At 41.4% G+C, this 13,824-nt stretch overlaps 1 protein-coding gene across 1 annotated transcript in view; it reads right to left on the minus strand.

Annotated features, from left to right (window-relative positions):
• The window catches only part of Ganc (glucosidase alpha, neutral C), a 54,530-nt gene that overhangs the window by 35,866 nt on the left and 4,840 nt on the right, over positions 1–13,824 (minus strand). The window contains exons 4-6 of the mRNA XM_050132748.1: positions 7,756–7,883; positions 4,321–4,503; positions 2,589–2,634 (exon numbers count right to left, since the gene is read on the minus strand). Of these exons, the coding sequence (XP_049988705.1) occupies positions 2,589–2,634; positions 4,321–4,503; positions 7,756–7,883 (357 nt within the window). The remainder of the gene's footprint in view (positions 1–2,588; positions 2,635–4,320; positions 4,504–7,755; positions 7,884–13,824) is intronic.

Genomic DNA, 13,824 nt, shown 5'->3' on the forward strand with positions numbered 1-13,824 from the left:
AGGATAGCTGTGAGTTGGAGGCCAGTCTGGGTTACATAATGTATTTCAGACCAGCATGGGCTACAGAATCCTGGGGAGACAGTTCAGTGGTAAAGCACTTGCTGTTAAATGTGTGGAGACTTGTGTTCAATCCTTAGTATCCCTGTAAATGTTGGGTAGACATAGTGCACTGCACTAGGGAGGCAGACACGTGATCCCCAGACAAGCTGACTAGAAGACGAGCTTGCTGTGGAATATTTCAACTAGGCAAAGATACGTTACATCTGTTTATGCTGTGGAATATGACTTTAACGATGTGAAGATGTGCTACATTTGTTTGTGCTGTGTTTAATTATGTAAAGGCATGCTGCATTTGTTTCGCCTTGCCTGCCTAAGACACCTGATTGGTCTAATAAAAGGCTGACCAGCCAACAGCTAGGCAGGAGAAGGATAGGCGGGCTGGTGGGTAGAAAGAGAATAAGTAGGGGAAAATTAGGCTCAAGAGAAGAAGGAGAACAAGGGAGAATGAGAGTGATATGTCCGCAGCCAGAAGGCAGGAACTCGCCAGCCAGCTAGACATGAGAAGCTGTGAAAGTAAGATATCCAGAAGGAAAGGTAAAAAACCCCAAGGCAAAACATAGATGAAGAGAAACAGGATAATTTAAGTTAAAAGGGCTATCAAGAAATAAGAGCCAAGATAAGGCGAGCACTCAAAACTAATAAGTCTCTGTGCCTTGATTTGAGAGCTGGCCGGTGGTCCAAAAGAAAGCCTGACACACTAGCTAAATTAGTTAAATTTTGAGTTCAGGTGAGTGTGGGGGCCCACAGATGTGAGTCTTGTTCCACCTTGACTAAAGGTTAGAGAGTTTGAGCTTGTTTTTACTCTTTCAAAGTTGTTGACAACAAGTGTGGCTACAAATAAGATATCCTGACCTAGGGTGTGGCTACTTGGTGTATTGGACATTAAGATGGCTCATAGAGGTGGGTCTGTTCCAACCAGACCAAAGGTCAGAGAATTTAAGCCTATTCCTGCCCCATTCATTTTATTTTTTTATATATATATTTTTTCCATTCATTTTAAAACAGGAGGTTTGACCAAGGGAGTGACTGCATACAGGATACTTTGTCTAAGGTATATTTGCTGCATATCCTGCCCAAAACATCAGAATGCTTAACTCACGAAATAGTGCCTTGATGTCTTAAGAATTGAAACAAGTAACTGTTCTGATTGTCCTTTGTGTCATGTTAAAGCAGTCTTTTGCCTTCTTCCCTCCTTTTTGGATTGGGGTATATAAACATACAGAAAATAAATGCAGGCAGATTCAGTATTAATTGAGTTGCCCTCACAGTACTATCCTATGTCTCAGTGTTTCTTTCATATCTCTGTTCCTCAGACCTAATCTTTCTAATCCACACGCCCCTACACTGGAACGTACAAACCCCAGCAGGTGAGAGACTGCCATACGAGGTGGAGAGTAATTGAAAATGACAACTTCTGGCCTTCACATATGCATGCATGTACACATGTGCACAGACATGCGCATACCACACCCACATGCACAAATACAAAAGACTTCTAGTTGTCTATTCTTCATAACTCAGCAAAATAATCTTTTAAAAATAGAAGTGAGACCACTTATCCCTGTGTTTAAAACCTTCTTTGTTCTTAGGGTTGCTGTGGAATCATCTTTGTACACTGTAAATATGTATTTCATTGTTCATAAAAAACTTGATTGGCCAATGGCTAGGCAGGATTTTTGGGGCAGAGAGAACGCTGGGAAGAAGGAGGACAGAATTTGAGGTGTCACCAACAAGACATGGAGAGGAAACAGGAGGTGTAAGATGAAAGAGACATAGCACCACGTGGCAGAATGTAGAGTAATAGAAATGGGTTAGTTTAAATTGTAAGGTCTAGTTAGTAATAAACCTGAGCTATCGGCTAAACATTTATAATTAATATTAAGTCTCCATATTGGTTATGTGGGAACTGGTGGGCAGGAAAGAAACGTCAATCTACATAGGTCAACTGAAAAAGGTCAGCTTAAAAGAGGTACACTCTGAGGGACAAGAACCTTAAGTCAGTTTAATGATGAACTACCAATTTCTTTAACAGTGCCTGCCCTATAGGCGGCAGTCTTCAACAGATTTTATTAAGAAAAAGAGCATTGCTAGTCTCTCCATAGAACAGCCTTGCCTAGCTCTTTAGCATTTACCTGTCTCCTTTCCCTTTGTGTTCCTTCCTGCCAACAAAAGAAATATATGGATATAGTACACATCGTATATACTGCACATGCACACACACATGCGCATACACACACATACACAAGGAAATGAAATGTAATAAGAGGTAAATAGAGAATACTTGAGGAAGACACTGGTACTGATTTCTGGCTTCCACTTTTGGCATACACACACACACACACACACACACACACACACAAAGAAGACTAAGGTGCTAAGGTGAGCAAACAGACAAAGACAAGAAATCCCCTTTTACATACAGCAGCACACTTACCAAGCATCCTTCCGGAGAGGAGGGGAGCAGAATCCACTACATGCTTACATGGGTGTTAAAGAAAATCAAGAGTGAATTGCTAGATCTCAATTACCTGAGAGGAGTCAGCTGGCACACTCTCCTGGTTCCCTTTGGTAGCTCTGTTTTAAACACAGATAAAGTTGCTTCAGGCAACAGGAAGACTGGCAGGATTTAATGCAGTAACAAAAACTCTCATTTCCAAGTCTTCATAAATTCTATCCTTTCATTTATTAAATATGACATCATTATAGGCCAGGCATGGCATCACATAACTACTCTAAGGATTTAGAGGGCTAAGTTCAGTCATCGTTGCCTGCATAGCAACTTCAAGGTCAGTGAGGGTAGGAGGGATAGGAAGTTGGCTCGGTGGGCAAAGGTGCTTGCTGCCAAGACTGGGATGGTCTGGAAGAGAGGACTCTCCCATTTTCACCAAGTGTTGTTTTAAGGTCTCCCAGTCTACACTTGCTGCTTTTATCATCAGAATAAGTGATGTGGCCTACAGAAACATTTCGCATTATTTATTTCTACATGATTTTTTTAAATTGTAACATTTTTATTTTGAAATGTTAGCACTGGAAAATCTTACTACTTATCATAAAATTAATATATCCCCATTGTGGAAAAATTAAAAAGTAATGAAAAGAAGGGAAAATAAAAATACCTAAAATTCTGACTACTCTGTCATTATCATATAAATATTCTATCAGTTATTCTCTGTTGCTGTGATGAAACACGGTGACCCAGGCAACAGAAAGAGACATTTATTTGGGTGGAGGATTCCTGTGTGTCCATGATGTTGGTGTGGAGGTCGTAGGCAACAGACCTGACAACTGGAGCAGGAGCTGCGGGTTGCATCTTGAATCACAAGCAGTAAGCAGAAAGTGAACTGGGGGTGGTGTGTGTCTTTTTACCCTTAAAGCCTGGTTCCAGTGACATACTTCAACAAGACTATACCTAAGACTCCTCAAACAGCACCACCAACTGGCGACCAAGTATTCAAGCCAGAGGCTATGGAGACATCTTACTCAAACTACCACATTCTTCAACTGTTTTTTTTTTTTTTAAATTTATTTATTTATTTATTAAAGATTTCTGTCTCTTCCCCACCGCCGCCTCCCCTTTCCCTCCCCCTCCCCCAATCAAATCCCCCTCCCTCGTCAGCCCAAAAAGCAATCATGGTTCTCTGCCCTGTGGGAAGTCCAAGGACCACCCACCTCCATCCAGGTCTAGTACGGTGAGCATCCACGAAACTGCCTAGGCTCCCACGAAACCAATAGGTCCAGTAGAATCAAAAACCCATTGCCATTGTTCTTGAGGTCTCAGTAGTCCTCCTTGTCCACTATGTTCACCGAGACCAGTTTTGACCCAGGCTTTTTCAGACCCAGACCAGCTGGCCTTGGTGAGTTCCTGATAGAACATCCCCATTGTCTCAGTGTATGGGTGCACCCCTCGCGGTCCTGAGTTAAATAAGAAGGAGAACCCAAAGAAAATCATATAGGCATCCTCCTGAATATTAACCTTCCTTCATCAGGCGATGAAAGGAGACAGAGACAGAGACCCACATTGGAGCACCGGACTGAAATCTCAAGGTCCAAATCAGGAGCAGAAGGAGAGAGAGCACAAGCAAGGAGCTGTTTTTTTTTTTTTTTTAAACAGAGGAACAGTAACAATTTTTTTGTGTGTGGGGGGGAGGGGAGAAAGCTCAGCCAATAAGGCAGGAGGACCTGAGTTTGAGGTAGCTGGTATTTACAGAGTTTTATTATTAAGGTAGGTCCTTAAGGGTCAAGTAATGTACATATAAATACCTTTGCTTGTGAGGATTTTGTAGGTGCTCAAAGTATAACTGGCCCAGGGAGTTGATGCTGAGCACAGTCTCGTCCTCAGACACCAAGTCTATCTTGAATGGGTTTGCTGAGATATGACACTTCAGGTCGCCTTTTCCGTCTGTCAGTATCAGGCTGCCAGCATCCCCTGAGCACGAGACCAGTCTGGACAATAGAGCAGGAAGAGAAAAATAAATTGCTACAGGTTTACATGAGTCTACGTGATTTGCAATTCGGAGTGTTGGTCACCGAATGAGTCTTCCTATGACAGGGAATAGGTAGGTCTACAGTAGGAGCCATTGTGGAGAGGAAAGGAAAGAGCTTGGACAGAACATAACTCCACCATATACTTCAACCTCCTATGATTAATTCTTTGTCTATGAAATATACATAAAATTAAAAACTAGTAGAAATTTTGGAAAAATTAAGTGAAATCATACATTCAAAGTAATTGGTACAGGTTGGAAATGCAACCAAATGTTCATCATCATTACCATTTCTGTCTATAAAGTCTAGTGACACTTGGGCACACAGAATCTAAATATTCTTATTTATTTTTAATTTTTTAACTTAGATATTAAAATTTTATTTTGTGTGCCGTTGTGTATGTGTAGGGGTGTGCAAACGCGGAATGAGAGGACAGCTTACAGGGGTTAAGGCCCAAACTCGGGTCATCTGACTTAGAGGCAGCACCTGTTTCTGCTGAGTCATTGCACTGGCACTATGTATTTATTTATTTTTTATTTTTATTTTTTTTTTTTTTTGAGACAGGGTTTCTCTGTGGTTTTGGAGCCTGTCCTAGAACTAGCTCTTCTAGACCAGGCTGGCCTCGAACTCACAGAGATCCGCCTGCCTCTGCCTCCCGAGTGCTGGGATTAAAGGCGTGCACCACCACCGCCCGGCTGCACTGGCACTATGACAATCTCATACTTCTCCAGGCAGGTGATTCTTCTCCTCATGAGGCTGGCTGTAATAGGCTCTCTGGTTTGGAGGCAGTGAAGGCTGGTAAAGGTGAGGCATAACAAAGACAGAAATCCCTTTGCAAAGTCATTCTCAGCCGAGGTCTATTCGTTGTGCTCAGGCATGACAGGGACAATTTATCAGAAGGAATAGGAAGGCGACAGAGAGATGTCCCAGCAGCCAAGAGTGATAGCTGCTATTGGGGAGGACTCACATCTGGCAGATCACAACTGCCTGTAACTCCAGCTCCAGGGGATCCGATGCCGTTTCCTGCCCTCCTCAGGCAACCACACATGTGTAGTGTGAGTGTACATAAGAAACATTCACAAAGGAGCAGGAAGAGGGGTTTCTGCTGGAATGGAAGGCTCCTTGGAGCTTGGAATTTGGGAATTTATATTTATACAAATCTCAAATGCTGGCATTCATAATTTCTGCAGTTGATGCCCTAAATCACAGATCTGAGTAGGCTGTGGACTCAGCTTATGATTTAATTCAGCAACTTGTGATATAAAACTCTGAGTCTGTATCTGTAGCCAGATAGGACATGAGATTGTCATAGAAATGAAGTGGTTTTCTAACAGTGCTGTGAGTTCAGAATTTAAAACCTTGAGGTGGTTGTTTTATGTCATCAAATGCTTCAGAGAGGCTGATGTCAGCCAGGTCTCCTCTGAGTGGCAGTCACAATGTGCTATATCCCCACCATGTGGTTTGCTTTCAGTAAGCCCCTCAGTACAGCTGACTATCACCAGAAACTTAGCAAGAGCACAGAATGCTGCGGTTTAGTCCTCTGTGTCAGGCTGCTGGGTTATCATGACAAATTACCACAGGCTGGGTTGTTTAGCTAGCAGCCCGTTTTCTCACAGTTCTGAAACTCTAAGACCGAGGTGTTAGCAGGTTGGCTTGTCATAAGGCCTCACTCCATGGCCTGCAGATGGCTGCCTTTGTCACTGAATATCCTTGTGTATGCGTCACCCGAGTTTTCTGAGTTTACAGGGAGAGCAGTCGGGATGTATTAGGGCACCACTACCATGTTCCTGTTTTAACTATCACTTTAATACATCTCTAAAGGCAGTTGTGTTCTGAGGTTCTAGGGATGAGGCCTTCAGCATATAAATTTGGGGGACAGGAAGACACAATTCTGCTCCCAGCACTGGTATTCTATCCTTCAATGGTACCCTTCACTGCCAACTGTGTCAGCTGGTTAATCTCATATCAACTACTGTGATTGTCAACCAGGACTGACAATAACAGAAACAGTCCTGGTTATTTTAAGTAGAAACAATGTAATTTACCAAAGAGAACTGGTTGTCTATTACATCATTAGGAGGGTTTAGACAATGGGTTAGCTCTCCGGTAAATGCTCCAAGCATAAACCTGGATAACTAGACAGTCAGTAAACTTATATCTCCACTACAATCAGAAACAGAGAAATCAGAAGTCACGTGGCTACTGCTTAGCTCCAGGATCATGCCATCTTAGCTGGAATATCAAGCTTAGGGACCTGTGGCCCTATTAGTGGCCTGATAGCCAGTCTACAGTTGCCAGATCAGATAAGTACAATAGTACTGAAAATTTTTGTTAAGTGCACATGATTGGCAGAAAGTGAACCACATCAGAAACTCTAGCTAGAAAGGGGCCTGGGAAAGGGCAAAGGCTGCTTTCAGTGTTTTTGTTATTTTGGTAGCGAAAGGTCCCCCAAAAAGTAGTTGGAACCGAAGCAGAACCAACAGCGATACTTATCACACAGTGTTTATGTAATCTTTAGTATCCATGGACCATGTGTTTCAATGGAAAACAACCTACATAAAACTGTGGTAGGATGTGGAGGAAATTAAAGCATCTGTCTTAACCTTATATTCTTTCAGTGACAAAGCAACAGGAATCACCAGGCAATGCAACTGATGTTTTACCCGAATGTCTGCAGAGAACTGATAGAAATTTTATGAGTACTTGAAAAATCCTTTAATCCCTAGAGATTTTTCTCACCTAGATACTAATCATTAATTCATCTCTGGGGCTTTAAGTAAAATTATACGTTAGGCTTCCGAGAACACCCTTAATTAAAAGTGAGTCTGTCTAGCTGTATAAATCACTGTAAGAGTTAGCTAGTGTATTAGATCTCTTGAGCCATGGTGCTAATCTGAGTGAGCAAATTAAATAGCTTTTCTTCTGCTTGGTTCCAACCTCTGCCTAATAAACTATTTTTGTTGTGAGAAACAGGGCTGGCCCAAATTTCTGTCTCTTCTCATTTGGAGGGACAAAACAGTTTTGGAATGGGAGATAAAGAAAAACATAATAGGTGATGTAGAAAATTTATAAATATATCCCCAAATGATTAAATATTAACCCTGTAGCCAACTGATTATAACTTTGAACAAACAAAATAGGGGGTGCATTCAAGTTATGATTAAAAAAACATGCCAAGGTTGTGCATAATAGACCCTTCCCACGGCTTACCTTACAGTTTCTAGCTTGCTGGTGATGACATCAGGGACTTCATACCTTGGTTTCAGTGGCGTTTCTTCATTGATTTTAAGTCTGAAAATATTTTTCTCTATACCATAAACTTCAACCCGGAGAGGAACCTGGGAGTAGAGGTGTAAGAGTAGCTTCAAAAGGTTACCTCAGTGATAATCTATTCTAATAGTCAAATTACAATAATTAGAAAAGCATTTCTTTAAATTACCATAGGCTAAGCAAATTGAAAAATGCTGGCCAAAAAAAAAAAAAACCAAAAAAAAACCCCAAGCAAACAAAAACAACAACAACAACAAAAACAAAAACACATTCCAAATCTATGCCTGTACTTGCTTGGTTAAGGCTATAGCACAAGAAACATCATCTGTGTGTCTGAGGCTAGGTAAACATGATTATCCAAACTAGGATCTTCGAGTAAAAGGGGTCTCTGCTAATAATTAAACTAGATAATTGCATAAGCTGCAACCAGACTTGACAAAATCAGGACATATGACCAGGCACAGAAGTGCTAAAAGATTGGGTGTTAAATTCAGGGTAGCCAGGCTCCAGCTGAATGAAAGACGAAAGAATCATGCCCAGGAAAAGAATTGAGAAAAAGCATTTTTACCATTCTTAAGCATGGATAAAATGAGGCTCACTGAACTAAAATCAACAGATATTTTACAGCCAGCAAAAACAATAGGCTTCTAGGGAACTTTCTCAAAGGGCTGGGGAATCTAGGGAAAAATATTCAAGAGGGATGGAAACAACACAAAACTACAAAGAGAGAAAACCTGAAAAATAATACTCAGAACAACAGCAGAGACCTCACAGGAACAGAAATGGCTGGATTTGTGTCAGAAAACGAAGCACCTAGATCAGAGGATGACTTAGAGACAAGTTTTTAACCAAATGTATCATACTAGTCTGTAGGTGGAGACTGCTCTTTTGTTTCCCAAATAATCACACAGAAAGTATACTAATTACAACACAGTTTGGCCCATTAGCTCAGTCTTCTTATTAACTCTTACATCTTAAATTAACCCACTTCTATTAATCTGTACATTAGCACGAGGGTGTGGCTTACTGGTGAGGATCTGGCGTCTGTCTCCTTCTACATGGTGTCTCTCCGACTCTGCCTACTTTTTCTCTATATCTCTGTTCGAATTTCCTGCCTAGCTTTCCTCTACAAAGCCATTGGCTGAAACAGCTTCTTTAATAACCAATGGTGACAAAAAAAAAAAACATTCACAGTATACAGAGGGGAATTCCACATCACTAGTCTACTGTAAATTCTTCATGAAGCATGCTGCTGAGCTTTGGTTACACATGGGTACCAACATTGTTATTATGTCTGCTATGATGTAGGCTCAGCCGTAAAGGCCACATAATGTAGTGTAAACGACATGAGGTTGTGAAAGCAGAAGACAGGTGGCACTGAAAACAACAGCAGCATTTGAAAAGCCATGCGACTGGAACCACCTTGCCTCTGGGACTATAGGAGAGCAGTCAGGGCCCAGTATCAGTAATACTGTCCTGAAGCGCTACCAGCTGGTGCTGTGGCTGTAGATGCATTCATAGCCACTCTAATACAGGACTGCTATAGAACTGACTACAATGACTGCTTACATGCTCACTTTTTCACATACTTGAGTTGTTCTGAATATGCCATTAGAATCCCAACATTTGAAAATGCCCCAATACAAAAAGAGCTGAAACTCATATGATCTATTTCTCACAAGCCAGACATACAGTCTTGTGGTTCTTTTTAATAACTAACATTTATTTTATATGCAATATTGTGACCACTACACTCCTAGAGGGGTTGCAATTTAGAGAAGATGATACCTACATAAAATTTACATGAAGCTAAAAGTACAAGTACAGAATTAGTGGCAAAATAGTAAGGGGAGTACTAATGTGTGCAAGGCGAAAGCCTGGGAAGTCTCTCTTGGAGGAAGGGACTTAAGGAGGGCCTTCAAGAATTGGTAGGAGGATAAGTTAAGTATCTTTTGCTGTGATAAACACTATTGCTAAGAGCAACTTGATAAGAAAAGAGTTTATTTTATATTGTATCTTACAGTCTACCATGAAGGTCAGAGCAGGAACTCGAGGCAGGAACTGATGCAGACACCATGGAGGGGTGCTGCTTACTGCCTTGCTCTTCATGGCTTGCTCAGATATCTACTTTACACAATTCAAGACTACTTGCCCAGGGATGCCATCTCCCACAGATAGCTGAGTTCTCCTACATCAATAATTAAGAAAATGCCCCACAACACAGGTTAACCTGATGGAGGCATGCTATCAATGGAAGCTCTTTCTCCCCAGATGACCCTGGATGAGATTCTTCCCAATCTTTTCTGCCTGTGAGTTAAATATCATCAAATAATGTTAAGACTGTAAACGAACAAAACAAAACAGAAAAATGTAAACAATGGGCCCTTATTGTAAACAACCTCTCGTGTTTTTGTCTTTTTGTTTAGATAGGCTATGCGACCTTTTGGGGTGTGTGTGTGTGTGAAGTTTCGAGCCTTTGGCTGATAACTAATCTCTCCCTTATGCCCAGCTGCTCCTAAGTGTAAGTTGAACATTTCTTCCTTTGGCAGCTGTTGCCATGGCACACCAGCTGCCTTGAACAATTCAGAAAAGGCTTTGTGGAAGCTATACCTCAGCCACATAGAACACTGCAGCCAAGATGCCGCTGTACCCACACATGTCTGCTTCAACATGCCTCACTCTACTGCGGAAACCTTCATTTGAGTTATGAAAAGCCTTGATGGTCACCAGATGAGCTTGCCTACAGCTCCTCCAGAGGGCTGCGTTAGATCTTGTCATAGCAGCCCTCAATTAGGTCAGGAGGAGGAACAGTAGTTCCCTTGGAACTCAGCAAAGACTCTGAGCAGTGCTTATGCAATAGCTGGTGGGAACGGAAACTATGCTATGATTAGCGGCATTACAACCTGAGCCCAAGCATGCCATACTCCTTTTCTAGATATACAAGTTAGCTGTCTTCAGCTTATTTGTTTGCATGTTATAGTGTGCTATTTTGCTCTTTTTAATGGTCTCAGCTATTTGTGATAACTGCAAGCATGGATTCTCCATGGAGAACGATGGTGACCTCCTGCTAATTTTTAGCCCATTTCTGGAGGGCAATTAGCCTATCCAGGCATGGTTCTGTTTGGCCAGTTCCCAATTAACTGCTTGTTGGCCACTCAGGATGAACACCACTTGCTAAGGAGCAGCTGTGCCCCATCTGCTGAGGAGGTGGCTAGTTGGCAAAGTCTCATCTTAATCCCACTTAAATGAAGAGGCAAGGAGTAGCTCCATACAGAGGCTTAGCAATATACTTGGATCCTCAAAGAAGCTGCTAGAAGCATCTCTGGTGAAACCACGCTAACAGGCTGCAAAAGAAAGTAAAAATGCTTACAAATATTTAATCAAATCAGCAGAAAACACCAAAGTTATCAATATAAAGTACATTAAAGATAAAGCTTTAGTCCAGCTAACCTCGCTAATGGACAACATCCATTTCCCTGTATTGGCGCCAAAAGGCCGGTTTCTGCTGTCCAACCTGTGTCATGTTTTCATTCAAGGCAAAACGTTGATAACAGTAGGAGGGAAAAATCAGACCAGAACAGAATTTTAAAGTGAACACTTTTCTAGTCATTTTCCTTAGTTTTTTCTTCTAACAGCTTCTTTATTGGACATTTACCTGTTTATTTACAAATGTACTATTTTTGACTGCTATGTGATATTAGGCCTATGAGAGCTCATGAGGGGGAGTCCTTGGAATGGAATTACTGCCTTTATAAGAAAAGAATAAAATTTGCTTTGCCTGTGTTTTCCAATCATGTGGGATATGAGGTCTGTAAGCCAGAAAGAGAGCCATTTCCTGATGTGGGTGTTGGCTTCTTGAAAACTAAGTCTGTTGTTTAAGTCACTCGGTCTTTGGTATTTTGTTATGCAGCCAAAGCAAACTAAGAGAATATTGCTAAAGCTTGATTCTGTTTCCTCATTGCTTATTAGGAGTGGATTTGGGAAAAAGAACTAGACTTCAAAATTGACAAGAAGTCAAACTCTGAAGTCAATCATTTAAGGTTTTAAAAGTGTGGGGTTAGGCAGCTGGGCAGGCAGGCACAAGGAGTTCCTGGTTTGTCAGAATTTGCCTGCTCAGTGCAATTGGAGAAGTGCAGCTGTGAGCTGAATATGATCCTCTTAGATTCTGGACTTTGTCTCTCTGAACCTGAAAGAAAAAAGCTTTCATTCTTATCAGATGCACATACGCAGCTTGTTTTAAATCTCTGGACCACGTCCTTAATACATTTGTCTCAGCCTAGGAATGACCTTTGACCCTGTTCCTATGCAATGAGATGGTTAGAAAGTACTGACAACTTCTCAGATTACCTCTGAAGAGTATTATCTTTACTGTCCATCAAACCAAAAGAGGGCACGGAATCCTAATCCCTCTAGTTACCTGAACATCTCACTTGAACATTAAAATGTAATTAGGCAGAATTTCAGGGTGACTTTTTAAAATATACATCTGCTTGAGATCAGATTACACAGATTCCAATACAGTCTTGATATTTGAACGTGGAGTATGCTTTAAGTAGCTACAAAGTTCTCAGTCTTGGGGGCTTTTCTGCTGACATTTTGGATAATTTGCTCTTTCTTGATGGACTTCCTGGCTCCTTTCTGAGCCATGTGCTGTCTTGTGTTAAGATCCATTCTCTGGGCCCCTCTGCACTCTAAAGTCTTCTTTTTGGAGGTCATCCAGATCTGTTGGGCTCTGGTTGGCACGTGACTTGAATTACCTTGCCTCTCAATGTTTAGGATTCAAAGAGAAAAGAATGATCTCTTACAACATAAGGAAGCATGTGCAGGAGTCTAGCACTCACTGAATTGGTGTCAAGCTATGTTAAGAAGTGAATTTTGGTTTATTTATGGTATTTGAAGTAATTCTACCTTATTTTCTTTGCCTTCACTTTTTTTTTTGTTTGTTTTCTTGTTTTTTGAAACAGGGTCTCTCTGTGTAGCAGTACTAGCTGTCCTGGAACTAGCTCTTGTAGACCAGGCTGGTCTCAAACTCACAGAGATTTGCCTGCCTCTGCCTCCTGAGTGCTGGGATTAAAGGCGTGCGCCACCACCACCTGGCTGCTTTGGCATTGTTATGATAGTGGATTGTTCAACAGGTTCTATACACTCAGCCATCACAAGGATTGATAAGGGTTTTATTTCCAGATCATGGCCACTACAACTTGCTGCAGTCAGATACAATGAAGAGAACAAGGAAATTAAAAAATTATCAGAAAAAACAAGACAAGGAAGTGCCTGACATCTGGTGGTAAGCCCAAAGTTTCCTGGAAAGTCTCTTGTGGGGTCACTAATCTGGGAGTAGAGTTTGTGGCACATTAGTAGTTTCTAAATTAAGGTCCTAGAGAACCTCCTCCAACACTGTGGGATAATTTTTATCCTGTTTTCTGTTGCATTTCCTCAATACAGCATTACACAACGGGAGCTGTGCAGTCACAGGGAGTTTTCACACAACGTTCAACTGGCCGAGAACTGGCAACAGTTGGACAGTTAGTGGAGTCACTGTGAGCGGTTAGTGGACCCAGACCACAGTCTTAAGAAACTGTTTCTGTTTCAAGAAATACCAGCTAATGCATATTGGTCTGAGAGGCTCTAGAAGCTTAAGCTGCGCTTAGGAGGTGGAGGAGTACTGAAAGTCAGGGTTAGGACTTGTGCAGTCTCACTTTCTGGTCCAGCTCAAAATAATTCCATAACTGACCCATCTCTGTGACACATATGAAGCAGTGTGATCAACTGAAAGGTGAGACAAAAGTCCTTAGAATATCCTACTGAAATTTCTTTACTTTGTAGGAGCTATGGTGACCAGCTAGTGAAAAAGCTCAGAGTCAGAATCATCATGTCTTGGATTTTCTACTACACAACACTCTTATCGGTTCTTTGGCAACCTAAATTTTGAATTTTGAACATTTGTTGAATCTGCCCCTTGTTCAGGCTTCATGAGAAACTATTCTACAATACAAAGCTGGAAAGTGT

The sequence above is a fragment of the Alexandromys fortis genome, unplaced genomic scaffold, assembly GCF_014885135.2.
Source record: "Alexandromys fortis isolate MF-2015 unplaced genomic scaffold, M_Fortis_MF-2015_v1.1 scaffold_6, whole genome shotgun sequence".
Lineage (NCBI taxonomy): Eukaryota > Metazoa > Chordata > Mammalia > Rodentia > Cricetidae > Alexandromys > Alexandromys fortis.